This window comes from Guillardia theta (genome assembly GCF_000315625.1).
Source record: "Guillardia theta CCMP2712 unplaced genomic scaffold GUITHscaffold_10, whole genome shotgun sequence".
In the NCBI taxonomy this organism is placed as follows: domain Eukaryota; class Cryptophyceae; order Pyrenomonadales; family Geminigeraceae; genus Guillardia; species Guillardia theta.
This window is the reverse complement of record NW_005434664.1, coordinates 128,334-153,605: the sequence shown is the minus strand read 5'-3', so window position 1 is coordinate 153,605 and position 25,272 is coordinate 128,334. Positions and strand designations below refer to the sequence as shown.

The following is a 25,272-nucleotide window of genomic DNA, read 5'->3' as shown; positions in this document are numbered from 1 at the left end:
CCTCCTCCTCCTCCTCCTCCTCCTCCTCCTCCTCCTCCTCCTCCTCCTCCTCCTCCTCCTCCTCCTCCTCCTCCTCCTCCTTCCCAACTCATTCTTCCTATTTCCCGCATCGATGCATTGCGATCCCCCGAGAGCTCGTATTCGTGAAAAACAATATAAATTAGTTTCACCGGGAATTTTGTGACGATCGAGCCGCCGGGCCGCCGGGCGCCGACGTGGCCCCGGCGATTAAATCGATCGCCAAAGTCGATTAAATCGATCGCCAAAGTCGATTAAATCGATAAAAAAAGTCATCAACGGTTCCAAAGGTGGGCGAGTCTTTACTTGGCAAGGGTGGGCCAAAACAGATACGAGGCCCTGAGGGGTAGGGGAACCAGGTAGGGTGCTATAATGGGGGTACTATGATAGGTAAATGGGGGTAGTGAAGAAGTTGTAGGACGGAGATTTCTGGACCCCTGGAGGGGTGGGGTAGGGTCACCCCCCCGTCTTCTCCTCAAATGAACATTTTCCGGGTACCCACCCGCATTGACAGAACCAGTATCAGTAGTAGTACCCCCATTTTTATGGTCAACAGAGGGGTCCGGGGTACCCCAGGAAACTCCGATGCGAAAAAGTGTTTTATAGCTCTAGATCAATTTTAAGTTGACCGATCGTTGCGCAGTAACGGACCGGCGCGAGCCAAGGAAGTTTTTGCCGGTCTAGGCGCTTGGAGGAGAGCGAAAATTGTGGGGTGGGTGGTAAAAAGTTTAATATGACTAAAATTAGTATCTAAACTTTTGAATGAATGGAAACAATTTTCATGACTAAAGAGATTTCGAAAAAAGATCGTCTTCAAGAGGTACCCCTGCGGAAGAATACAGGAGGAACGAGGAATGGCGAGTAGAGTACCATGGAGGAGGATCTGTACATGATGATGGAGGTATCGGAGAGGAGAAGGGGATAGTAGATGTTACATGGAGTATGTTGAGAAGCCGGGGCGAGCATGCGCGATCGAGGACGCACGTTTGAAACCAAGAGGATGATGTTGCGAGAACGAGTAGGTTTGCCATTGCCAAATGTGTGGCTTCCTAGCAGGCAGCAGAGTTCGCTCCGGACCAAGAGCTAAGTCGTGTGTTCTTCGCAAGTTGAACATGTAGATAAGCAGAACCATGGCAGGAAGAGACAGATCGCAAGAAACGCAACGAAACTGTGTCAATATCTTTGACAGGCAGGCGGCATGTTTCCACTTGCGTTCAGCTTGTTGTAAGGAACAAATGACTGATGATCTTCAAACGTTTGTCTCAACGTTAAGCTCCCAAGTAGTTGTGAAGGAAAAGAAAACGAGTATGGTTGGCTTTGGTCGAAGCATTGAAAGATTTTGAAACTTTCTCCGGTGTTTCACTGATAGGTTTGGTTCAGGTTTCAGCTCCCTTGCAAGGGGTTTGGATACTGTGGTCACCTGGATGGTGCGAGGTGCACGAGAATAACGTCAGGTGTCCCTACTCAGGGTCTATGCGTCAGCCGTTAATTTCATGTGCTTTAACATTTGCTGTTCCTCAACGATGAGATTATAGAGCCTGTAAAAAGAGGCTGCGTTCGATTTGACAGAGGTGGACGTTGAGTTTGTGAAGGATTTCAAGCACAAACATGAAGGGGATTGTCGCGAATGACCAGGTCTCGAGGAATCATGATAAAACCCAGAGGAGCGTGTTGTTCTTCGACATCCTCTCGGAGAAAGTATGCTCTCCTTTCGCTCTCAACAAGCTCACAGTCGCTGCGTCGTACTGGGGCATGGAATCTATTCCTCTGCGACATGCGTTTGCTTCCTGGAGGGTGAGTGCTGCTGTTTGAGCCTTGTTTTGCTTGTTTGATTGTGAGAGTCTGGACTGAGTCTCGTTGATCCAGATCGTGAGCGAGAGGATCAGAGCAGCAAAGCATTCTCTCAAGTCTGTCCTCAAGTTCTGGCTGCATGGCGCAGTGAGCTGCTTCCTGCGCGACTGGAGGCAATTCTGCATTCGCGAGATTGAATTGCGACGGATTCAAATGCGAATCAGCTTGAGGTGGAAAATATTTGAGGTAACCTCAGACCTGTTGCTGCCTGTGAAGTTGTACAATACTCGTTGATTGACTAGCTTGCCAGGCGACGAACGCTCTTCGAATGTGGCAGAATTACTTCCGACGAGAGAGGATGAGGAAGTTGAGGGAGAGCGTGATAGCTTCTCATACAGCTCTCAGCATGCAGTCGAGGTACAGCAAGGAGTGGAAGGAGTTCTTCCTGTGCAGCAAATACATGGAGCATGCACGAGCAGCGGCGGCGAAGGCGCTCACACGCAGAAGAAGGAAGCAGATCCTGAATTTGTTCTGGCACTGGACGTCGCGTAGCTATTGGAAGCGGGTGAGGCTTCATGCCGGTCGGCTAGTCGAGGAGAGGAGGACGAAGAGCTTGAAGGCGAGCGTGCTGGAGACCTGGTTGACCTTCCTTGACGTCATTTTGAGCGCAAAATCATTCTCATTAACATCGCAGTCGTCCAACAGATCGTTCCCTGTAATAGACGAGGCCTGCGCGGGTCTTGAAAGCCTCCTGTTCGGCCTCAAGATGCATGTGGAAAAGGCTCTAAGCCTGAACCAGAGCTGGGATGAGCCGTTGCTGAACGAGGCGATCGAAGTGAGGGAGAGGAATGGAGACGCGGATACAGCCAAGAAGATAGTGATGACGAGCAACCACGTGGAGAAGAAAGGAGAAAAGAAGGAAGTGAAAGAAACAAATGGTATCAAAGAGGAGAACACTGTAAAAGATGCAAAGGAGACTCAGCACGACGAAGTCGGACTCAAGTCTGGGGGAGAAGATGCTGGGGCAACTGCAGGCAAGAAGCAGAAGAAGGAATCTTCGTCCTCTACAGAAAAGGAGGACAAGGCAGCCGCCAAGAAGCACGAAGGTGCTGGGCATGAAGATGGTTTCGTGACGGCCGACCACTGGCCTGGCTGCGTGCTGAAGAAGACGAACCACGTGGAGCACGAGGCTCTGCAGGAGCTCATGGGCAACGAGATGCGCTCTTTTTGCCCTGAGTACCGGGGGAAGGCGGAGGAGGGCGGGCATGAGCTGGCCATCCTCCAAGACTTGACAGCTGGGCTGAAGTCGCCGTGCCTGATGGACATCAAGATGGGGAAGCGAACGTTCCAGGAGAGCGAGGTGAGCAACAAGAAGAAGAGGATGGACCTGCTCGAGAAGATGATCAAAGCAGCTCCCGAAGAGCCGACCCCAGCTGAGATCCAGGAGGGCATCACGAAGCTGCGGTACATGCAGTTCAGGGAGCGCCTGTCCTCCTCGGGTCACTTCGGGTTCCGCCTGGAGATGGTGAAGGCGGGTAAGAACTCGATCAGCAAGGACGAGACGAAGACGATCAGCTCCAAGGCAGATATCCAGCTTTCCTTCCACAAGTTCCTCAACGGCAGGACGGAGGTCTGGGCTGCCTGCCTCGAACGTCTCAAGCATCTCCGCACAGCGCTGGAGGCCTCGGAGTGGTTCCGCCTGCATGAGCTGGTGGGCAGCTCCCTGCTCTTCGTGTACGACGCTGAGGAGGAGAGCAAGCTGGGAATCTGGATGATCGACTTCGCGCATGCGAACAAGGTGCCGGTGACGCTCGACCACAGGTGGGGAGGAGAGTTTGCGCGTTGAGAGTGTTAGCTGACCTTTGCTTCTTGCCCTTGTCCTGCCCTCTCCCTGTCTCCTTCTTCGTCCTGTTCTTCACCCATCTACATGATCTCCTCCTCCTCCTCCTCCTCCCCCTCTCCCCTTCCTCCTCCTTCCTACTCATACTCCTCCTCCTCCTCCGTGCAGGAAAGAGTGGGAGGAAGGGAACTACGAAGACGGTAAGGGAGGGAGAGGGAGAGGAGGGGGAGACTTTAACAGTTTTGATAGGTTACTTGTACGGGCTCGACAGCTTGATCGAGATATGGCAGGACTTGTACAACACTTAAAAAGATCTCCCTCTCTCTATATAAACTGCTCTCAGCTACCCTATCTCCTCCCCCCTCAACGCTTTCTCCTTTGCTCCCCGCTCCACCTCTCCCCTCCCCTTCCTCCTCCTCCCCTTGCCTCTCCCTTCTCCATCTCACGCCATCGCCTCCGTCACTATCATCAAACAGCTGTCTTCCCACCTCACCGACCTTGACCTCTGCCTTGTACCTTGTCATCCATTGCCCAGCACTCCTCCTCCTCCTCCTCCTCCTCCTACTCCTCCTCCTCCTCTCTGGACCGTCAGCTTGTCCTGCAGGAGCTGGAAGGACGAGAATTGCTGCCAGGCGACACAGGAAGACAACTGGACGGCAGCTGAGAGGAGGTCGTTAAGAGCTGAGAAATTCTCCATAAGCTTCCTCTCTGCGCTGCTCCCCGTCACCTCCCTGAAGCTGGGGTACCGCACCGAGGAGGTACCCAGCTGAGAGTTGGCAGCGTCCGCGAAGTTTGCGGGGTCCTTGGCGATCGAGTCGACCTGCTCGGCGATGGCGTTGAGGCGCATCCTCATTGCGCGGAAGCAGCCGTAGAGGAGGACGTTGGACCCGTCCTCCCGCGCGATGCCCAGCAGACCGGTACGACATCCTTCCAGCTGATGCTGGGCAAGTGTGAGAGGAGAAGGAGGCAAGCAAAAAGGGGGAGGGAAGGAGGCGGGAGGGACGGGGAAGCGGAGGAGGGAGGCAGGAAGAGGCTGCGCATGACGATCAGGATGAGGGAGGGGAGGAAGGACGTACGACGATGCGCTTCATGTTGAGCTTGAGACGGATCTCAGAGGAGGAGGAGGAGAGGGCGGAAGCGATGGTGAGCAGCTGCTGCTGGATGCAGAGCAACTGCTGTGGAAGGGAGTGAATCACTCGGAAGGCATCCGCTAGAGCTGCGAGCTCCGGGTACCTGGGGTAGAATCTAAGATGGGGAGCCAAGGGAGTGAGGGGGGGACATGTGGGGACAGGAGGAGGGAGATGGGGAACAGAATGACGGTTGGGAGAGCAGAATGACCGGGAGGAGCAGCAGGACAGAAAAAGGGAGGGATATGGAGGAAGGAAGGAGAAGGAGAGGAGAAGGAGGATGTCAGCATGATGATGATGATGATGATGATGATGATGAGGAGGAGGAGGAGGAGGAGGAGGAGGAGGAGGAGGAGGAGGAGGAGGAGTAGGAGTCTCACTCTCTCTCGAACTTGTGGTCCAGATGCTTCCTCCCAGACGTCTGGATCGTCTCCTCGTAATCTCTCGCCGTCCGCCTCTTCTCAAGCAGGGCACCTATCCCCAGCAGCCGACTGTGCAGCATCTTCTTTCAAGTCAGGTGCAGAAAGAAGGGGTTGGGGACAGAGAGGACGAGGAGGCAGAGGAAGACGAGGACGAAGACGAGGACGAGGACGAGGACGAGGACGGGGACAAGGACAAGGACAAGGACGAGGACGAGGACGAGGACGAGGACGAGGACGAGGACGAGGACGAGGACGAGGACGAGGACGAGGACGGTGAAAGAGCAGGTGATATGGGAGGAAGCAGAAAAGGGCAGGGGGTTTGGGGCGAGCACAAAGAGGTGGTGGAAGGAGACGTACCGACTTATAAAGGATGGAGTAGGCAGCGTCCATGTACCTCCCCTCGTCAATCTCCTGCTGCAGTCTGGCGTCGATGATCGCAAGGAACGTTCGGCTGTTCTCCTCACCCACCGGGTCCTCGAACTTGTTGTCAACTCTGTACAGGCTCTGCGCTATCTTGGAGCTGTTCATGGTGAAGAAGACGTTGACGAAGGGGGAGGTAAGGTCCGGCTCCCATAGGTACTCCACCTCGTCGAGCAAGTAGCCTCGTCCTCTCTCTGGGACTGAGCTGGGAGCAAAGACGACGTTGTGGGTTATGGTGAAGTAGACGTACTCTCCATCCTTGTCCTTGTCCTCCTTCCTCTCCCTCTCGTTCTCTGACTCTTTCCTCCCCTCCTTCAGGCAGAACAGCCCGCACGTGTAGACCGGCTGCTTGCGGAGGAGAGCAGCAGCAAGCTCCTCCGTCATCGCCTGCCGATCCTTCTGCTTGATCTGCGCAGGAGAGAACCCTCGATGCCCCGCACGCGCAAGGTCGCATCCTCGGTGAGCTGACCTCTGCTCCTGATCAGCGTAGAAGAGGCCGAAGGGAACATGCTCAGAACGATCGTGAAGCTCCAGGATGTGGTCGAGGATGTGAGAGCAGGCGAGCTGGAGGGCCGTCGAGCGTTTCGGTCCCTGGATGAGAAGATACTCGGTGAGGTCCAGGCGGGCAAAGCCTGCTCGAGCCACCTGCTCAAAGGGTGAGGAGAGAGCGAGGGAGAAGAGAGAGACAAGAGGAGGATGTGGTGCAGAGCTACTTTGTGAAGAGAGCGGAGGCGTCAGCATGCTGGGAAGCTGGCGAAGGGAAGGACAAGGAGGAGAGGAGAGAGGAGAGAAGGAGACGAGACGAGACGAGACGAGACGAGACGAGAAGGGAGAAAGCTGACCGGGACACAGGGAGGAGGGTAGACGAGGATTTTCTTGACTCCAAGAGCAGAGGAGTAGACGTATGACCCGGGAGGGAACGGCCGCCTGTTCTTCAGCTCCAGCACCATCCTCCTAACCTCTTCATGTGTTGCCCACCAGGAGGAGGGGGGGTAGTTGGAGTTGAAGTGGACCCCTCCGTTTGCTGTTGCTCCACTGATCCTCTTAGAGGCGACCTTTCTTCCTCTCACTGCTCCTCCTCCTGCTCCTCCTCCTGCTCCTCCTCCTGCTCCTCCCGGGATCAGTGCTGTGCCTGCTCCTGCTCCTGCCAACAGGAAGAACCAAGACATGAGCGCGATGCTCGAACCGTAGATTGGGGAGGCAGAGGGAGCTAGAGGAGGAGGCCAGAGCCCCGGCTGTGGGTTGGGAGGGAGTTGCCTGCCGTACTTGGAAAGCATCTCAAACTTGCCGTCTCCTTCGTCTAAGGGGACAAGTCAGTGATATTGCGGCAGCAAAGAAGACAGGAGAAGCAGGAGAAGCAGGAGAAGAAGCAGGAGAGGGAGAAGGAGAAGGAGCAGGAGAGGGAGAAGGAGAAGGAGAAGGAGCAGGAGAGGGAGCAGGAGCAGGAGCAGGAGCAGGAGAAGGAGAAGGAGCAGGAGCAGGAGCAGGAGCAGGAGAAGGAGCAGGAGCAGGAGGAGCAAGAGCGTATACTACACAGAAATGGAGTGTCTCTGCAAGTGGATCGGAACGAGAAAAGGAAGGAAGAGGAGAGGAGTGCTGGTGCAGAGGCAAGGAGAAGAAGCTCACAAAGGAACATGCGCGCAGCCGTGTCCTCCTCTGCAAGCTTCACGTTCGTCTCGATCTTGGCGACGACCTCAAGGATGTCGAGGCTGTGAGCCTTGAAGAGGAGGAAGTGGAGGGCAAAGGAACGAGCAGCCTGCAGCGCCTTCATGATGGGGAGAGGATGGAGACTCTTGTCAGTGAGATGGCGGAAGAAGAACTCGAGGAAGAGATCGAGAGAGCAGTCGACGCAGAATCGGAGGATCAGAGTCTCTCTGGCGATGTCTGCGGGCACCTGGTAGGAGGAGATCGACTTCTGCATCTCCGCAGCGATCGGGAGCATGTCCCGCGTCAGGTCCTCCTCGAGATTTCTCAGCACATCCAGGCTCTTGGAGCGATCGTGGGCAAGGGGGTCAAGCTGGAAGGCGACGGACGAGTACGAGTGGTAGCAGAGCTCGAAGACGTACCTCAGCCACCTGCCCAGCTCCACAAGGTCGACAGGGCGAATCCCTTCGTCCATGTTCCATCCCTTCAGCACCTTGCCGATCCTCGCTATGATCACGTCCCCGAGGGTGTCCAGCTCGCTTCCAGCTCCTCCCTGGCCGATGACTCGCCCTACCTCCCTGCTCATCCACACGAGCTCGCCGATCACCGTGCCAACGATAATTTTGACCTCCACCCTCCCGCTCGCCATCTCCACGTCAAAATTGCGCTTCTTCTTCCCCTCCTCCTCCTCCTTCAACGACAAGAAGCCTGTCTCCGACAAGAGCTGCGCGTGCTCGCAGGCCCTCAGGACCGCCTGCATGGCCTCGGCGATGTTTTCACTGTGCTCCTGCATGGTTAGGAGGAATCGAGCGCCGCCGCGGAGGAGCTTGAAAGCCTTCATCTCGGAGTTCTTGAGCTCGATCTTGATCCCAGCAGACGCCTTCATCCTGTTCATCAGCAGCGATTGCTCTGCCACCTGCAGGAAGTCTCCTCTCCACTCTCCCTCCTCCATCTTCTTGAGGCACCTCGAGATGAACAGCTCCACATTCTTCTTGCTTGCATGCTGACCTCCTCCCTCCCCTGCCAGCAGCTTCCGAGACGCAAAGAGCACTGCGTGCTCGCGGTCATAGAAGACGCCCTGCTGGAGGGAGAGGTGGGGAGACTCGGTGGAGGAAAAGTACTTCTCCTGAGGCGACATGCTCTGGCTGATGACGTATCTCTTCAGGCAGCGGAGGAGGAGCCATCCTCCTCTCGACCTGTCCGTCACGTACCCTCCCTTCCTGGCCTGGACTGAGAGCAGGAACTCGACCTCGCACTTCCTCTTGTGGATAGCAGAGTTCTGCAGGTCGATGAAGAACTCCCTCTTCCTTTGCTTCATCTGCAACACGTTCCAGCTCGAGTACTTCTCCTTGTTCGCATCTTCCGTCTCCAGGCTCAGCGTCATATCCTTGAGGAGGATGTTCTCGCCGGAGGACGCGAGCTCTGTGATGTCTTGGAAGACATGATTGCAGAACATGTCAAGAGACACGTCGAGGCTCCCCAGGAAGACGAGGTTGTCAACAATCACAATCCTTGCTGGAAACGGCTCAGAGGGCGAGTGGAAGATCGCACTGCCCTCCAGGCTTCGTCCGAGCAGCATTTTGACCTCCCCCTGCTCTGCCTTTTGGGGCTCCAGCAAGCCCTTCAGCGCCTCTCTCAGCACCTTCTGTCCTTCCGGGCAGACTATCTTCATGAGACCCTCGTCTCCGTAGTAACTCTCGTCTCCGTCCGACTTGCGGAACCCAACGGGAAGCTTCTTACCCTTCACGTCATACGTGGTTATCTCATTGCCCCATCGCTCCAGCTCCTCCGGAATGTCGTTCTTGGTTTCGCCATGCTCCACCTCCAGGCAGTTGACGCGGTTCAGCGCCTTGAAGATCACAGGGTAAGGGTTGGCAGGGATGTAGTCTTTGTCGAACATGTCGCTCAAGATACTCTCGAACTGGGACTGGATTCCCGAGCCCTTGATGTACTGGTCGACAGCTATCACACGGACCTGTGACAGAGACTCTGAGAGTTTGGTCTGCTTCCTCTGAGGAAACAGTGAAGATGCTGCTGCTGTCTCCTCTAAGATCGGCGTGAGCTTCCTCTCGTCCTGCGATAACTTCCCACGAACCAAATCTAAGAAGTCAACAGAAAAGGCTTGAGATTTGACTCGCTTTCTGTAAAAAGTCTGCAGCGTTTTTGCCGCCTTTTCCTCAACTGGATCCACTTGAACTTCTTGAATCTCGTCTGTAGAAAAGGCTGCAATGATGTCAGCATCCTCTTCCTCCTTGTCGTCTTTTGCCCCAGGCTTCTCCTCAACGCCTGGCTTTTCCGTCGAGGCTTCATCCACGTAAGAATCGTAGGCTTCGTCCAACCAGTCGATATCATCTTCATCTTTCAGCACCTCCATGATTCCCAGATAGACCCAAACTTCCGAGGCCTGTTTCAGCTGAGCCAACGATGAAGCATCATCAACTTTGCTGGCCAATTCACGTGTTCAACCTTCTTCTCCTCATGGTATTCTCACCGCCATGCACCTTCAATCTTTACCTATGCACATATCCTCCTTCTCTGATGCCATAGCCATCGCGCTTTCCTTGCTTCATCCCGCTCCGGGCCTCCCTCGCCATTTCCCTCCTGTCCACACCACCATCGAGTTGCCCTCCTTTCCCTCTTTCATAAACCGATCGGGACGATTTGAATCGAATTTCTTCGATTTCAATCGGCTGAAATCCAAGTGGAATCAACCCAATCCAAATCTGCAACCCGAGTCGGTTTCAATCGGTTGGAATCGACAAAGACTTAGATTGGTTTGAATCGAACAAAATCATTCAACCGAATATCTGAGGGGAACGCAATGGTGGGTGGGTCAGAACCAGGACATGTTGTGTCGAATTGAAAAGATATGTACCCATAAGATGAGGGGTACTCCAAGGGAGAAAGAAGGGTGTACGAAAAAGAACGAATGAAATTAAGGGGTCTGTGAAAGGAACAGGTCAAAGTTGGGGGGTGGGGGTGTAGAAAGCCGAAAAGTAGTTATAAATTTGAATTTAGTACTAGTGAGATAGTTCTCTATAGTATTTTATGAGTGTAAAATATTTATGTTTATAAGTAATTGAAATTTGTAGATGTATTTTGATTGATAGCAATTTTTGGTACTATATTAAAACAGAATTTTCTTTAAAAGAAGTTATAGATTTTAATTATTGTAAAGAAAAGATGTATTTATATTTTTTTTCGTACCTTTACTTTGATAAAAATAAATATATAGTTTAACTGTATTTAAAATTGTGTACTAATCTACGCCAAATGGAATAAAAAGTCTTTTCAGGTACAGTTTCTTAATAATTTAAAACGACACGGCACCGTCGTAGTAGTAGTAGTAGTAGTAAAACCCTGCCGGCGCTCTATGGCAGCGGCAAAGATTGAGGCGTTGCTCTATTCCAATCTCCTCCATGCTTCGATTGTCATCCCTCCTCTCTCCTCTGCGATGATAGCTGATGATATCTCTGTTCTCTGTGCCGTTTTCCTTCATGTTGCTCCTTTATAAGCTTGAGAACAGCTCAAACGTATTTTTTCGTCCATGAAGGACTCTCCTCTGTTTCGATTGGCAGTAGCGCATTTAGCTTGCATCAAATCCCTGCAGAGTCTTTTCTTTCGTAGGTTCTTCTATGATTTCTCGTGATTTCCCATCCTGGTGCTTAATGTAATCGGGAAACTTGTATGAAATCTTATGTTTCTCACTCATCCAACATTTTCTGTTCTCTTCTACAGCCTGATATACACAAACAACAGCTGTTTTCTGGTAGCATGTCGATGAAATGTTGTGTGAAATTGGTTTTGTTGTTCGATTCCTTCCTCCCCCTTGGCTCAGGACCAGTTTGCTGCGATGTATTAATTGGATCTACATCTGCTCGAGCTCCTTCTCATTTTAATGGCATTTAACATGGTTGACAGACATTGAATCCTCAAAGTAGACTGTTCCGAGAAGGGTGACTTGTGGGATAGTTTGTTCTCCCACCAAAGGTAATGATACCTCCTTAAACATGTACTCAATAACGAGAAGTCCTGAAGGAGCCGTCAGACTCGAAAAATGACAGAAGAGATAGATAAGCACGTCCTTCGCAAGTACGAGATAGTTTCCAAACTTGGAAAGGGGGTGAGTAACTGATTGGTGACAACAATGTCAAGATGACGTGTTTCAAAGGCATACGGTATCGTTTGGAAGGCCATCGATAAGAAAACCCGTGAAGTCGTTGCACTCAAGAAGGTCTTCGATGCTTTCCAAAACGCAACAGACGCTCAACGTACATTCCGAGAAATCATGTTCTTACAGGTGACGTGTATGACAAACCTGTGTTGGAATCCTCACTCTCCTTTCAGGAGCTCAATAACCATGAGAACATCATCAAGCTGTGGAATGTGTTGAAAGCAGACAATGACAGGGATATCTACCTAGTCTTCGAGTTCATGGACACAGATCTTCATGCAGTCATTCGCGCCAATATCCTCGAAGAAGTCCACAAGCAGTACATCATGTACCAATTGCTCAAGGCTCTCAAGTACATGCACACCGCTGGGATGCTTCATCGTGATATGAAGCCGAGCAACATGCTCTTGAACAGCGATTGTCTTGTCAAAGTTTGCGACTTTGGTTTAGCGAGATCCATTGCGGCTCTGTCTAACAACAGTGTGTCAAACCCAGTGTTGACAGACTACGTTGCGACTCGTTGGTATCGAGCTCCTGAAATTTTGCTGGGGAGCACGAAATATACAAAGGGGGTAGACATTTGGTCCATTGGATGTATCCTCGGTGAGATGCTGGGAGGAAAACCTACTTTCCCTGGAACGTCCACAATGAACCAATTAGATCGCATTATCGAGGTTCATATTCGCTTTGAAACTATTCAGGCCCTCCTAACAGATGTTTCAGGTCACTGGAAGGCCTTCTGCTGAGGACATTGAGTCCATCCGTTCCCCTTTCGCTGCTAACATGTTGGAGTCACTTCCTCCTTCAAAGCCACGATTCCTCTCGGACATGTTTCCTAACGCTCCTCCTGATGCTCTGGACCTCTTGCGGAGATGTCTCAAGTTTAACCCCAACAAGAGAATAACTGCTGAAGAGGTAAGCAGCAGCTTCATGTGAACGTGTGCTCCCTTGACATGACCCACAGGCATTGAGCCATCCATACGTCGCTCAATTTCACAACGAGGCTGAGGAGCCTATTTACCCTACTCCACCCATTCGCATCGCCCTCGACGACAATACCAAGTTCTCCGTGTCAGAATATCGGGACAGACTGTACAAAGAAATAGTTCGGAAAAAGAAGGAAATCCGCCGAAGGCTTCGATGATTTAAGGGTCTCTTGCTAGAACATCAGCTCAATTTGGCGACGGAGAAAATCTCAACTTGTTCTCTGGGATTCATTATTACTAATGCGTGGAACGGGTGGTTAAAGCTCATTGATTCAACATCTTGCGTTCCTGTGGTTCACTGATCCTTCCCTAAAGCTGCTGCAGTACCTGATGTAGCAATCGCTTCTTGCTCACTCGAAAGGAGAGCGCAAGGGGGAAACTGGACTGCAGCGCAGATCTGGAGCGCAGAGCGACCTCGTCCTCCTCCAATGTCGTGGGGAAGGAATTGAGCTCGTCTTGGAGAATTTCCTTCACCGCCTGCCTCCATGTGTCACGCTGTTGATCTCAAGAGCTCCATGGCTCATCTCACCTGGCGAGCCGAAGCCTCGTCTGGGAACAAACTCTTGGCGCGATTCATGCTCTCCTCATCAAGTCCCTTCGGAGAGACGTAGGCATCTTTCGAACCCACCTCAGAGCCTCCCTTTCCTCCCTTCTTTCGCAGCTTGCCGTCCAAATCAGCAATCTCGTACAAGTCATGAACATTGTCCATCTCTACGAAGCCATAGTACTGCAGGAGCTGATCGTTGCTGCGATCGCCGTACGAGATGAAAACTTGATCCCCGACGTTGAAGTTCGACGATGACTGGACCTCGAACGCAGCTTGAAGTGCCTGGTAGGTGACGATGGACTTGCTCTGCCCGTCGTGATTGATCATATCAATCATGGGGGCAATGACGTAGTGGGTCAGTCCGAGAAAGTTGGGGAGGAGGAAGGTGTTGGCCAGGATACCTCCAACCACCAGCACAGCTCCAAGAGCAGCTTGAGAAGTTTCGAGGAGATGAAGCTGAGTTGACAGAGCAACTAGCAAGCCAGTGAGAAACATCTGGTCCTTGGGTAGTTTGCCAACGTAGGGCCCAGAAAAAGCACGGCTCCTTGCCATTTCACAAGCATTGTAGAAGTCTGCTTCCTGAAACTGTGGGTTGTCGCAGCTGATCTTGTCAAAAATGCTCCTCCATTCACGTTTCTGCTTCTCGATCTTGTCAATCAGGGGCTGATACTGCAGCTCCTTCACGCTCTCCTCATTCCAATGAAACGGAGTGCTCAAAGATTTGGGAAGAACTTCGATCCATCTCACAAACCTATGATCGACATGGTTACACCCCCCTCCCTCCCTCCCTCCCTCCCTCCCTCCCTCCCTCCCTCCCTGTTCTCCTCTCTGTATGATCTCTTACGAGGATGGCTCCGTGGAAGGCGACCTCGCGTGTCCTTTCTCCCACAGCAAGAGGACTGCAAGTTGAGCCCACCACTCGAGACCCTGCCATGTGCCCTCGGAGACATAGCCCTTGAGACGAGATGGCAGCCTGCCGTCCTGTCAGCCCCTGACGACTCTTGCTGTGGAGGAACAAGACCTGCTCTGCCCCTTGACCACCCTCAAGACTGAGGTCGATGGGACTGTCACTAGGATGTCCCCGGAGGAGACAGGAGAGATGGCCTTCATCCCTAGACGGTCAGGTGAGGACGAAGAGGAGAGAGGAGGGGCATGAGGTCAACCGCGAAGACCAGAAGCGAACTCCGACATCTTGATCGTAGGGTTCTGGATTCCGGCCTGCCAACGGTGAGTATTGTCTCTAGGGTATACGGACAAACCTTCTCCGCCCACTCCTCGAAGGACTTCCATGCTCTAGCCTGATCTGTCTGCATGCTCGGAGACATGCGATGATGCGGTTGTCTGCGAGCAGCTAAGAGCAGCCTCGTGCGTCATCCTCGCCCACCTCGTTCTCTTGCAAGTTCTTCGCGCTCCTCCTTCCAACGGCGAACAACCCGAGAGGGAGCGGCCATGTCCAGCTGCAAAAGCAGGTGCGGTGCTTCTCTCGTTCGTCAGCAGCACCTGCTCCCCTGCTGCATGGCAGCTCAGCATCGCGGCAGCCACCACCGCAGCCAAGGCCATCGCCATAGATCCGGCGGCCCACGGGCGGCCAGGGTGCAGGGGGTCGTAGCGGGGATGTGGAGCTTGTAGGACAATTCCCAAGTCATAAAGGGAACTCCAATCCTCTTCCTACGACTGCTAAACGATCGACTGCTACTGACTACAACAGACTACTGCTCGTCCTCCTCCTTTCTCATCATCCTCCACACCTCCTACTCATACTCATACTCCTACTCCTTTCTCCTGGTTGTCCTCATCCTTGTCTTCGTCCTGCTCCCCGCCCTCGTCCTCAGCTTGTTTGACGTTACTCCCGCCTACTCTCCAGCTCAAAAGTCGACCTGATTTCGCTCCCCTCACTCTGTCTCTCATCACCCTCGCTTTCTATCCACCTTCTCCACTTGCTTCTCTCGTTTCAGACAACTTTCTCTGACATGCACACTACATGTACTTGCTCGCAAGCTCCTCTAACCTTCATGTTGTGCTTCTTTGCCAAGTCGTGATGATACTTGAGCAGTTGTCCTAGCGAGAGAAGGAGATGCAGAGATCGATCATGTCTCATGGGGCCCGTCTTTGGACCTTCGCTATGATGTCAATGTCCCTCTCAACCTCTCGGGCATTTTCTTTCTCCCGGCTCCCCTTCTCTTCCCTTCGACTCGCGCCTCGACCCGCCTCCTTCCCGTCAGTCACTCCCGCGGCCTGCAGGTCCCGACAGCTTCGCCACATGTCTATATCATCGGATGAGACTAGCAAGGTCGGTGGCTGCTCCAACTGACGCCTCTCGGCTCCCTCTGACCTGCTCCTGCAGCTTCTGACCTTGGCGGAGGAGTACGTGCGATTGAGCAACGAGCACGACGTGGAAGCTTGTGATGGGCGAGGGGAGGAGAGGAGGCAGGGATGTAACTTGTGCTGACAGGTTTGAAGCAGCTCAATGCGAACGCATCGTATCAGTCGACAACGGTGATTGACGGCTCCTGAAGATTGACAGAGACTGACTTTGGTTTACATTTCTAGGTCGGAGCATACGAGGGGATAGATGCGATCTCATCCATGATGAAGACTTTCTTTTCAAACTTTCCTTCTGTCCACTGGGACGTCAAGGAGTACAAGATCTCCCAAGGCAACAGGGACTGCGTTGAGTTCGAGTTTGTGCGGACCCTGAAGAAGCCTGAGGGTCTTGTTCGGGAGGAGGGAAAGGAGTGGATCGAGTTCAGCGAGCAGGGGGGGAAGCTGGGGATATCCAAGATCTCCGTGGAGACGTTCAAGAAGGAGATCATCGCGTGAAGAAGCTACTGAGAAAACAATAATATTCCATCAAGAAAGAGCAAGGGGCACCAGTACCAGCTCCCTCCCTCCCACTCCCAACCCTCCCTCCCTCCCTCCTACATTCCACCCGCTCTAAGTCTCGTCCATGGAGACCTCGTTGCTCTCCTCCTCTATCGACATTGAAGGATCTGCTGCCAGTAAACAGGAGGATTAGGAACAAGTCACCGTTGAGCACAGGGCAAAACAGCCACTCACCGTCCTTAGCATCCTCCTCTCCCCCGCCGTCCTCGTCCTCCTCGTCCTCGTCCTCGTCCTCTTCCATGTCGAAGATGGCGATCCTCCAGGGATCCTCCACCAGGAAGCTCGCAATCCCCCTCTTTCCGTTCACCGCGAGCTTGGTAGCTGACACTCCCCCGATTTGCCGCGCCTGCAGCCCGCAAACATCCTGCAAAACCAGCGTCATGTCCAGCGGGCAACGACCACATGGGAACCTGCTGGGTGAATGGGAAGCCTTCCAGGTCGGCAGCTTTCGTCCGCCAGAGGGCATCAGCTGGGGTCCAGGCCACCTCCTCCAGCTCGAAGGTAGACAGGATGGCACGGAGATCTTCCTCGGCTTTGGATGTGCCAATAGCGAGGAGGCAGACCTTGTCGGGGGAGTAGAAGTGAAGGTCAGAGATGCTGGTGTCCGAGAAGATGTCTGTGAGCTGGAGGCTGGCGACGGAAAGGCTGACGAGCTTCCTGCTGGGTATGCAACCGATGCGAAGGAGGCTGAGGGAGGGAGCAGCTGGAGCATCCTGCTGCTGCTTGCTGGCGATGAGCTGGAAGACGTGCTCGTCGCTGTCGGAGGAGCCAGAGGAAGAGGACAGCGCGAGGCATCTCTTGTCATCCGTGAACCCTGAGAGGCGGATCACGTTGTCCACTGCAATCTTAGACGATATGCACTGCTGCGTCTCCCCGAAGCTGAACTCGACCGCGTCCTTGAGCCTCTCCAGGTGGACTTTGAAGGTGAGCCGCAAGCTTGAGTGCCCAGCAGCCTTGAAGGCGTTAAGGACCTCGTCGTTGACGCAGCGCTTCTCGTCGAAGCAGGAGATGACTGAGGTCGAGATGTCTTGCAGCACCCCTGAGATCTGATTGTGGGTGAGGTGATGCTCTACGAACCGGCTGATGGAGAGAGTCTCTTCCCCGGACAGGGTCGTCGATCCCGTCTGGTTCACCAGCCGGAAGGCCATCCGCTCCAACCACTGCGAGAACTGACCGTATCCCTTCTGAAATCTCCTCGTGACTGTCAGAAGCTCCGAGACCTTGTGAAGACACTGCGTGCTCTCCTTCATTAGGGACTCCAGCGCCTGCTCCCTCAGCCCGATATGCTGGAACCTCTCCTCCCACCTAGCCAGGCCCATTAACTCGCCGACACGGAACATCAGAGACTCTAGCACTGGGATCATCTTCTGCACGGCCTCCTGCTGGATGTTGACGCAAGCCGTGTCGACCACCTTCTCGAGTCTGCGCACTCCCTGCTCCTTCAGCTGGACCAGGAACGCTTGAAGAGCAGGCGACGCACTCCCACACACGATCGTTGTGATGAGCTCGCTCTCCACGTTGGATGAACTGTCGTGCTGCTGCAGACAGGTCGAGAGGTCCTGCAGCTTCTTGGAGAGCTGATCCCAAGCTTGCTTCCAGCTCTGACAGATGGACGTGAGTGAATGGTGGAGGGAGGAGACAAAACCCTCGACGATCCAAGCCTGGGACGAGACTTGAAGCAGCTGGGATGAATTGAGCTGCAGCACATCCGAATTGAGGACGACCATGTACAAACTCCCCTCCTCCACACGCTCTCCATGCTCCTCTATGATCAACTTCTTGGCCTCTCCCAACTTCTCAGCGGCATGTTGGCCGTTGGTGCAGCACACCACTGAGATGCGAGAGAGGTCGTCGGAGACCGACATGCTCTTGATCTCAACCCCGTGACGCGTCTGGTCTTGTCCTTGCACCAGCATCTGAACGCTCCCTATGCAGAACTTCCCGAGGACGTGGAGGCTCAAACCTCCAGAATCGTCGCCGGAGAGCAGAACAGTCATCTCACAAGACTTCTGGTCTAGAAATCCTTCACTGCTGCTCGTCTTTGGATTGGAGGAGGTCTTGTTGTCTTCGATCCCTCCGCACTCAGCAGGCAAGAATCTCGTAGTTCTGTCTGGAACCAAGGAGGAGGTTCGCTTCCCTTTGCACACTGTCCAGGTCAACGCAGTAATCCTCCGCGAATGCGCAAGAAAGCTTGCCACGGACTCGCACATCTCCACGTCGTACAACATCACTCTTCCGTCGGCATGACCAGAAGCAAGCATCTTACCATCAGGGCTCCAACAGAGTGCAGAAACTTTCTCTGAATGTTCCGAGAGGTTGGTGAGTTTCGACCACGACAGTCGGTGAATCACGATGTTGTTTTCGTTGTTCACGTACGCAACGAGATCCATCGTCGGACACCATGTCACCAGCCTCTCACTGGACAAGCTGCCAAGCGGCTTGTCTTCCGCATGCATTCGATGGAAACTTTTCATGATGGAGGCACCGCGAAGCTCGACAGGTGAAAACGTCAATGTCGGGTGATTCCTCGCATCGAGATCTGAGATGAACCGTCAGTCTTCCTCATTCTCTCCTCCAGATTTCTTTAGCGCACAAATCCTTTAGATTATATTTGGTGTCAGATGGCGTTTACAAGCCTATGCGCTGTTCGTTCCGTTTCCTTCCCCCCTCTTCGCACCCCGCAGCATAAAACGACATGTCAATTACCAATGATGGTTCTCAGTCCCCCATCTGTCGCTCTCCTTGTATATAACGCTCTTTCGCTGCTCGATCACGCTATTCCTCTCCCCTATCTACTGATATCCTCCTCCTTTGCACCTCCCTTCTGGCCTCTCTCCCTCGCTCTCACCCTCTCTCCCATCCTCTTCTGATCCTGGTCTTGATAAAAATCTCCTCTGTTTCACTTCCCTTGCTCTCTTCCTCTCCCCCCTTCTACTGCATCCCGTCCCTTCCTCTGTTCGCTCCTCCCGCCATGTTTCAAGTTTGAACTTGGGCCTGGCAAATAGCGAGTCCGCCTCACTGTATAATCCGAGGCTCAAAACCTATTTGACATCCGGGTTTCGCCGGCCCGGCCATGAGTGACTGGGTGTGCGGTGAATATTTTACTCATCGGAGGATTTCACACGTTGGGGTAGGGGTACAACGAGTACCCACCCATAAGCCTTAAATTTACCGACATTTTGAGGTAGGGGTAGTGACTTGGAAGGCAAGAGGTCGTTTTGAAGGGGAAGGTGACTACAAGGGTGGTCGTATCATCTCATACCGGTCCAAATAATATCAAAAGTAGGGGTACAGTGACTGAGCATGGACCGAAGGGTGGGTAGAATGGCAAGGGGGTATTCGAGAGGTAAAGGGTGGGGGTACCCTTATCAACGGGCTCTGTAGGACCCCGAATGGAGTGGAGAAGGGGTGACACACAACTGTAATAGTTCGAATAAAGGGTGATATACCCGTTGATTTGCTACCTACATCAATATTGGTTGATAATACAGTATCAATTTACATACTAAAAGGTTAGTTATGAAATCATTGTGCCCCCACCCAACTCAGATTTGAACCCGTGGGGAACGCAATGGCACAATGGCGGGGGCGCTCCTCGGCGGTCCCTACATGGTGGCTCTAGCGAAGGAAGAGGAGGAGGAGAAAAGGAAGAAAGTTTTCTGTTGGTAGATGATATGAAGATGATAAGATGATGAAACAAGAAGTTTTGAGGATGGTGAAGAGGAGAGGAACTGGAAAGTGCGTGTGTAGAGCGGGCAATTGTTTCACTGATGTCACAGCATTTGAATCTGCAAGAGGGAGGCATAAAGAGGAGGTGAACAAAGAAGGAAACCAAAGCTCATTATGAAATGATGGATTCTTTGAACCGTGATTCAAGCTTTCAAGTCTTGCAGGATTTCTTGCCTACTTCTGTAACACCTCAGTACGTTCTGGGACCCCGTTGCCCTTTTTGATGTTTTGTCTGATGCGGCAAGACCATTCATTCGAGAGATGCACACAAAGAGGGAATGATTGTATTTTGATCTAAGTATGATATCAGTCACTATACCTGTCTTGTTTCTGTGCAAGATGATGCTTAGCTACAATAATTCGTCGTGCTCATTTTCGCAGCTTTGGCTGAGTGTTTGCTACATGATGTTATTGCAAGAAACCATCACATACCTCATAACTCACCAACATTAGCATTTTCTAACACATACTATGACAACATGAACCAATTACTCTGTCGATTCGCATGACACTGACTCGTACTTCCAGGGTTTTCATCTATTGGGGTTCATGGTCTTATTTCGTTGCCATACTACATGATTGAGACATCGTTGACACTATCGCTCTGTTGGAGATAACACAAAGAAGATCGCTGAAAATTCGCCAGAAGTTTTTTTCGCTGTGGGAAGGAGGAGGAAGCAATTGGTTAAGTTTAGTGCGGCATGAGCCTTGGTCGAAAGCCTCCCTTTGCTCTCTGGGTGGGAAACGTTGACCCCGAGAGAGTGGATGCAAAGGATCTGTGGGAAGCGTTTGCAAGGTATGGAGACATGTGCAAACCAAGAGAGCATGGAGCCCGTGCTGTTGAGCTCCTGGTAGAAAACAAGGCTGCCATTGTGAATTTTGCAAGTTACGATCACGCTTGCGCTGCTCTGAGAGGGCTGCAAGGAGCCCTGATAGGCAAGATCACTCGGCCGGGATTATCAATATCATGGCACAAGAGGCAGCAGGATGAGCCGCCACAGAAGCAAGTGATCCTGACTGCAGAGAAGGGGCAGCGGGAGCGACCTCCGTTTTTTGGGCTGTGGGTTGGCAACGTACATGCGACTCTGGTGCAGGAAGAAGAGTTTCGGAACGCGTTCGAGAAGTTCGGGGAGCTTTGTAATCCGCAGATCCACGGGGTCCCATCCGTCAACATCCTGCCCGAATCCTCCAGCGCGTTTGTCAATTTTTCGAGGTACGAGGATGCGAGTGCGGCAAAGAAGGGCCTGCAAGGGAAACTAGTAGGAGGAGCAGGGCCCTTGCGGATCAACGCCTCGGATCTGATGCAGGAGTATGAGCAGCAGCAGCAGCAGCAGGAGCTGCCCCAGCATTCGCTCGCAGAGAAGCTGGCAGGTCGCTTCGGAGCCGATGCCCAACTCCTGTCAGCCCGCTTGGGGATCTTCACAGGAGACCCTGCGGCGCTAGCGTGCTTCGGGGATCTGTGCGGGGAGGAGGGTCCGATCTACGAGCTTCTGGGAGGGGAGATTTATTTGTACGATGCAGGAGATGTTATAACGTTCTTCCAAACTCGACCAGGCAGTACGGGGCTGGTGGAGTGACGTTGATGTGTTTCGGGTCTGTAAGTAGAATCTCATGTAATCAAGCTTTATTTCAGTGAAGGTCCACGTCCTTTCTTCCTACCAGACCGGCAGCAGCCTCGCGCAGGGCAGGTGAAGCAGCAGGGGAGGTAACGGACCTCACTCAGCGTTTCCGCCTCCTCCCTTGAGCCACTCCAAACTGGCTGTGAGCAGGCGAAGAGCTTTGCTGAATTCCTTGCAGTTGATCTTGCCCTTGTTCCCCACATCCACCTGCCAAGTTGAAGTCACTCATTAGCTGCTCAACCCCCGCTCCTCCCCTCCTCCCATCCCACCCAGCACACTCCCAGCTGACCTGCTGGAAGATTCTGTCAACCTGGACCGGGCTGAAGTTGTCATAGCCCAGCTCCTTCAGGAGCTGCCGAAACTCCTCGCAGTCCACCAGCTCGTCGTTGTCCTGGTCCTTGAGGTGGAAATGCTGCGCCAGCTCCTTGTCCGATAGCCGGTAGGAGGCCTTGTAAGCTCGCCTCACCGACCTCTCGAAGTCCCCAAAGTCGATCTCGCCGTCGCTGTTGCTGTCAACCTGGACGAGGTCGTGAGACACAAGGAGGAGGGAGGAGCAGGGACTGAAGGAATAATGGGTGAAGACAAGAGGAGGGAGCAGCAGATGGAGCAGGAGTATGAGATGGAGATGGAGACGGAAGAAGTGCTGAAAATGGAGCGGGAGCGGGAGCGGGAGCGGGAGCGGGAGCGGGAGCGGGAGCGGGAGCGGGAGCGGGAGCGGGAGCGGGAGCGGGAGCGGGAGCGGGAGCGGGAGCGGGAGCGGGAGCGGGAGCGGGAGCGGGAGCGGGAGCGGGAGCGGGAGCGGGAGCGGGAGCGGGAGCGGGAGCGGGAGCGGGAGCGGGAGCGGGAGCGGGAGCGGGAGCGGGAGCGGGAGCGGGAGCGGGAGCGGGAGCGGGAGCGGGAGCGGGAGCAGGAGCGGGAGCGGGAGCGGGAGCGGGAGCGGGAGCAGGAGCGGGAACGCAAGTCGCACCGCCTTGTAAGCAGCATCAAGATCTCCCGGAGAGAAATTGAAGCCCATGCTCTTGAGCGCCTGACCGATTTCCTCTTTGTCGAGCGTCCCCGACCCGTCGGTGTCCATGGAGTCGAACTGCTCCCTGAGGACGGTGAGGGAGGGACCTGAAGATCGGTAAGAGGAGGGGGAGAGAAGAGTTCTGAGCTGTTTTCACCGAACTTCCTCTCGTAGACCTTCTGCGCCTCGTTGTCTTCGGCATGTGCGGCATCGAAGGTGTGCTGATCGTCGATAGAAACCACCTTATCCACATCCACCTTCTCCAGGATGGCTCGCACCACCTGCTGCTGCAGATTCCTGTTCTTGCTCTCCACACGGATGATAACGTGATCGGCCCCGTCCTCTCCCGCTCCCTCGTGCGAGAAGGACACAACGTGTACTTTGTCGAACATCGCGTCCCAGTCAGCGATCTCGCAGACGAGATGGTTCTCTTCCATCTCGATGGTGATCTTGGTGACGTGGAAGGGGGAGCTCTTGATCTTAGGGAGCAGCGACCGCATCATGGTGGGCAGCATGCCAGGGCGGTGAGACATGATGAAGCAGTTGTTCTTCTTGATGATAGGCCATCTCTTCAAAACTTTGTTCCAGTCCCCCTGCTCACTTTGCTCGACCTGTACATGCGTTACCTCCCCTACCACTCCTACCACCTGCCAATCTTCCATCCCTCGTGCTTTCATTTGCAATCCCTCCAACCCCTTCCTCCCCTCCTCATCTCCGCTTTCCTCCCATCCCCCACCTCTCCTTCCCATCTCTCACCGAGGGGATCTCGCCGACAATCTCCGAGCCGAACGGAAAGTCTGCGAGCTTGAGGTGAAGGTCAGTGATCTTCTCCTCGGGGATGCACTTGATGATCAGCTCCAGCAGCTTCGGGTGCCGCTGCATCCCCGTCCCGAACGCTTTCGCCACAGCCGTCAGCGTGACATCCTCATGCCCAGCGCCGGTTCCTCCGGCGATGAAGAGGTACTTGTGTACTGGACTCATCCTCCTTACCATGAACGCGATGACGTCGACGTCATTCTCGATCTTCATCACCTGCTTCAGCGCAATGCCCACGTTCTGCAGGGCTCCTCCAAGGATGTGAGAGTAGTCCTCTTCGATCAGACCGGACACAATCTCATCTCCGATGATCAGCACCGCTGCTGTGTCTCCTGCTGTGTTGGACCGCTGGCCGTCGGGCCCAATCGCGCTCTGGGTGAGAGCCTTGATCCTAGAGCCGTTCTCCTTGCTCTCGTCCATGAGGCTCCAAGCTGGAAAGTACTTGTCGAGTCTGGAGGCGTCGATTTTCTTCTCGTACTTCTCGCCGTAGATGTCTGCCCCCAGCTGCTTGTAGTTGCGGATCTTGAGCTCCTCCATCTCCGCGTACCTCTTCCCGAGGGAGGTTGTCGGGTCGAAGTACTCGTCCACCTTGGTCAGCAGCGGCTCCATGTTCTGTCGGAGGAGCGCAGGATTTCTGACCGTGTCAATGACGGACCCGATGGAGGTGTAACCTTCATCGTACAAGCTGCAGTACGGGAGCTGCAAACACATTCCACATTCAGAAGTACCCAAGAGATAACAAGGGAGCTGGACTCACCTCCAACGCCTGGATGAAGTCCCAGATATCTCGGTAGGACCACTCAAGGATGGGGCTGAACCGCATCAGTGAAGGCTCCTTGATCGTCGAGCTCCAGGTGCCGGGGATTCCGGGGTCACCTTCAAGTTTGAGCATATTCAACCTTGTCTCCAGCTTCAGGCGGGTGAGGGTCGAGCTGAGAAAGATAGGAGCGAGGTCCATCAGCTGGATGCCCGACAGGTCCCTGCAGCCAGGGTCCGTCCGCCTGCTGCCCATGATGATGCACCGCAGGCCGGTGGAGGACGAGAGGTAGACGAGCGCGTCGATGAAGTCTCTGGGGTTGGTGATGTGCATAGTCCATAGCCTGTTGAGCTTCTCGTCTGCGACCGTCTTGAGACCCTCATCGTACGTGAAGTGCTCGTCGGCAACTTGTCGGACGTACTGCTGCATCTCAGGGAACTCATTGTCAGGGTTCTGAAACCAGATGGGTTGGATGTGGGTGAAGCTGTGGGTGGGGTGAAGGTCGCACGCTTCTTTGATCAGGTGCATCAGCACTGTCGAGTCCTTCCCGCCATTGAAGGAGAGTGCGAGCTGACCGGGCTCGAACACGTCCAGGATGCGATCGATCTGCCGCAAGGTGTACCTGACTTTCTTGAAGGTGTTGGCGTTGCCCGGACCAGAGGAAGCAAGCTTCTGTAGCATCGGCCAGTGCTTGTCCTCAAACTTTCCGATCCCCTTGGCTGATTTCGTCCTATTGTCCAACCATTCCGTCGTGCTCACCCCGGGCATTGTCAGTTCAGCTTCGCTCAGTTGAGACATTTTCCGTCCGAAGACGTTCACATGATGACGGTCAGGAAAAATCACGGAGAAGCTCCGCCTGGAAGGAGCATTGCACGCTTGGTGCTTGGCTCTGCTGGTGATGCAAGAGGACAGCAACCTTCCTGCATGCACGAGCGACCGCATGCTGTCCAGACGCTGCGGCATGAAGAAGGCAAAGTTGTTGGACAAAGATACGTTAGCCCTTCATGCCTCAACGAATGTGCTTAAGATCGATCGTATTCGTTTCATCACTGTAGTCTTCCCATACCTGCAGTGACAGGTCAAACGGTTGTAGAAACAGCACAGTATGCAACAATCCAAGGGCGGGCCATCTAAATTTTCTTCTACCTACGTCTATCATTAAACTATATTACTGTATCAACACCTTGTGTTGTAATAGCATTCCCCTCATGATATTGTCATGTCACAATCCTCCTCTTCTTTCTCTCCTTCCCTTCTCCCCGTCTCCTCTGTCCTCTCCCGCTCTCTTTCTCCCCCTCTCGCTGTACTTTCTTCCCACTTCTTTGTTCCTCCATTTTCGCAAGGAGCCGCAAGACGAATTTGAGAAGACAGCAATTGTATCATAGGAAAATTCACTAGTGCTGTCGAGCTGCCCCTGGCTCGTTGCGCCCCTTACGGCATCGGGGTGAACCGAACGATCACAGGGACAGAGAAGAGAGGTAGGGAAAGATGAG

General features: G+C 53.6%; 8 protein-coding genes across 8 annotated transcripts; 5 read left to right on the top strand and 3 right to left on the bottom strand.

Moving 5' to 3' along the window:
- Positions 1-1,626: 1,626 nt before the first annotated feature.
- GUITHDRAFT_134097 (hypothetical protein) lies at positions 1,627-3,173 on the top strand (the record flags this gene model as incomplete). The annotated part of the gene is made up of 4 exons (XM_005838654.1): positions 1,627-1,812; positions 1,885-2,055; positions 2,120-3,114; positions 3,140-3,173. 4 exons carry the CDS (start codon positions 1,627-1,629, stop codon positions 3,171-3,173), a joined length of 1,386 nt encoding a protein of 461 aa, XP_005838711.1.
- Positions 3,174-3,208: 35 nt separating this feature from the next.
- GUITHDRAFT_84845 (hypothetical protein) lies at positions 3,209-4,283 on the top strand (the record flags this gene model as incomplete). Its single annotated transcript, XM_005838653.1, has 3 exons — positions 3,209-3,630; positions 3,818-3,849; positions 3,899-4,283. 3 exons carry the CDS (start codon positions 3,209-3,211, stop codon positions 3,955-3,957), a joined length of 513 nt encoding a protein of 170 aa, XP_005838710.1. The 3' UTR covers positions 3,958-4,283.
- Positions 4,284-11,181: 6,898 nt separating this feature from the next.
- Positions 11,182-12,696, top strand: GUITHDRAFT_92461 (hypothetical protein). Its single transcript, XM_005838652.1, has 6 exons — positions 11,182-11,252; positions 11,301-11,385; positions 11,434-11,562; positions 11,610-12,110; positions 12,160-12,351; positions 12,401-12,696. Exons 2-6 carry the CDS (start codon positions 11,320-11,322, stop codon positions 12,578-12,580), a joined length of 1,068 nt encoding a protein of 355 aa, XP_005838709.1. The 5' UTR covers positions 11,182-11,252; positions 11,301-11,319; the 3' UTR covers positions 12,581-12,696.
- Positions 12,697-12,731: 35 nt separating this feature from the next.
- GUITHDRAFT_102333 (hypothetical protein) lies at positions 12,732-14,294 on the bottom strand (the record flags this gene model as incomplete). The annotated part of the gene is made up of 6 exons (XM_005838651.1): positions 12,732-12,899; positions 12,952-13,720; positions 13,886-13,942; positions 13,991-14,081; positions 14,142-14,187; positions 14,229-14,294. 6 exons carry the CDS (start codon positions 14,292-14,294, stop codon positions 12,732-12,734), a joined length of 1,197 nt encoding a protein of 398 aa, XP_005838708.1.
- A 935-nt stretch (positions 14,295-15,229) lies between these two features.
- Positions 15,230-15,789, top strand: GUITHDRAFT_102332 (hypothetical protein; the record flags this gene model as incomplete). Its single annotated transcript, XM_005838650.1, has 4 exons — positions 15,230-15,259; positions 15,314-15,371; positions 15,422-15,465; positions 15,520-15,789. 4 exons carry the CDS (start codon positions 15,230-15,232, stop codon positions 15,787-15,789), a joined length of 402 nt encoding a protein of 133 aa, XP_005838707.1.
- Positions 15,790-15,903: 114 nt separating this feature from the next.
- GUITHDRAFT_134093 (hypothetical protein) lies at positions 15,904-18,326 on the bottom strand (the record flags this gene model as incomplete). Its single annotated transcript, XM_005838649.1, has 3 exons — positions 15,904-15,962; positions 16,027-16,216; positions 16,263-18,326. The coding sequence occupies 3 exons, from the start codon at positions 18,324-18,326 to the stop codon at positions 15,904-15,906; spliced, it is 2,313 nt and encodes a 770-aa protein (XP_005838706.1).
- Positions 18,327-20,107: 1,781 nt separating this feature from the next.
- GUITHDRAFT_150786 (hypothetical protein) lies at positions 20,108-21,233 on the top strand. Its single transcript, XM_005838648.1, has one exon. It carries the CDS (start codon positions 20,283-20,285, stop codon positions 21,156-21,158), a length of 876 nt encoding a protein of 291 aa, XP_005838705.1. The 5' UTR covers positions 20,108-20,282; the 3' UTR covers positions 21,159-21,233.
- Positions 21,234-23,094: 1,861 nt separating this feature from the next.
- On the bottom strand, positions 23,095-24,385 carry GUITHDRAFT_42232 (hypothetical protein; the record flags this gene model as incomplete). Its single annotated transcript, XM_005838647.1, has 4 exons — positions 23,095-23,463; positions 23,611-23,721; positions 23,780-23,870; positions 24,045-24,385. Coding segments are annotated over 4 exons (912 nt in total), but the record flags the coding sequence as incomplete, so codon positions are not given.
- Between the last annotated feature and the right edge of the window lie 887 nt (positions 24,386-25,272).

Excerpts from the sequence above, each read along its gene's own strand:
- GUITHDRAFT_92461 (XM_005838652.1), top strand. The coding sequence starts at position 11,320 with ATGACAGAAGAGATAGATAAGCACGTCCTTCGCAAGTACGAGATAGTT. Across the intron at positions 11,563-11,609 it reads GAGAAATCATGTTCTTACAG|GAGCTCAATAACCATGAGAA; the intron begins GTGACGTGTATG and ends CTCTCCTTTCAG. Across the intron at positions 12,352-12,400 it reads AGAGAATAACTGCTGAAGAG|GCATTGAGCCATCCATACGT; the intron begins GTAAGCAGCAGC and ends CATGACCCACAG.
- GUITHDRAFT_150786 (XM_005838648.1), top strand. The coding sequence starts at position 20,283 with ATGAGCCTTGGTCGAAAGCCTCCCTTTGCTCTCTGGGTGGGAAACGTT.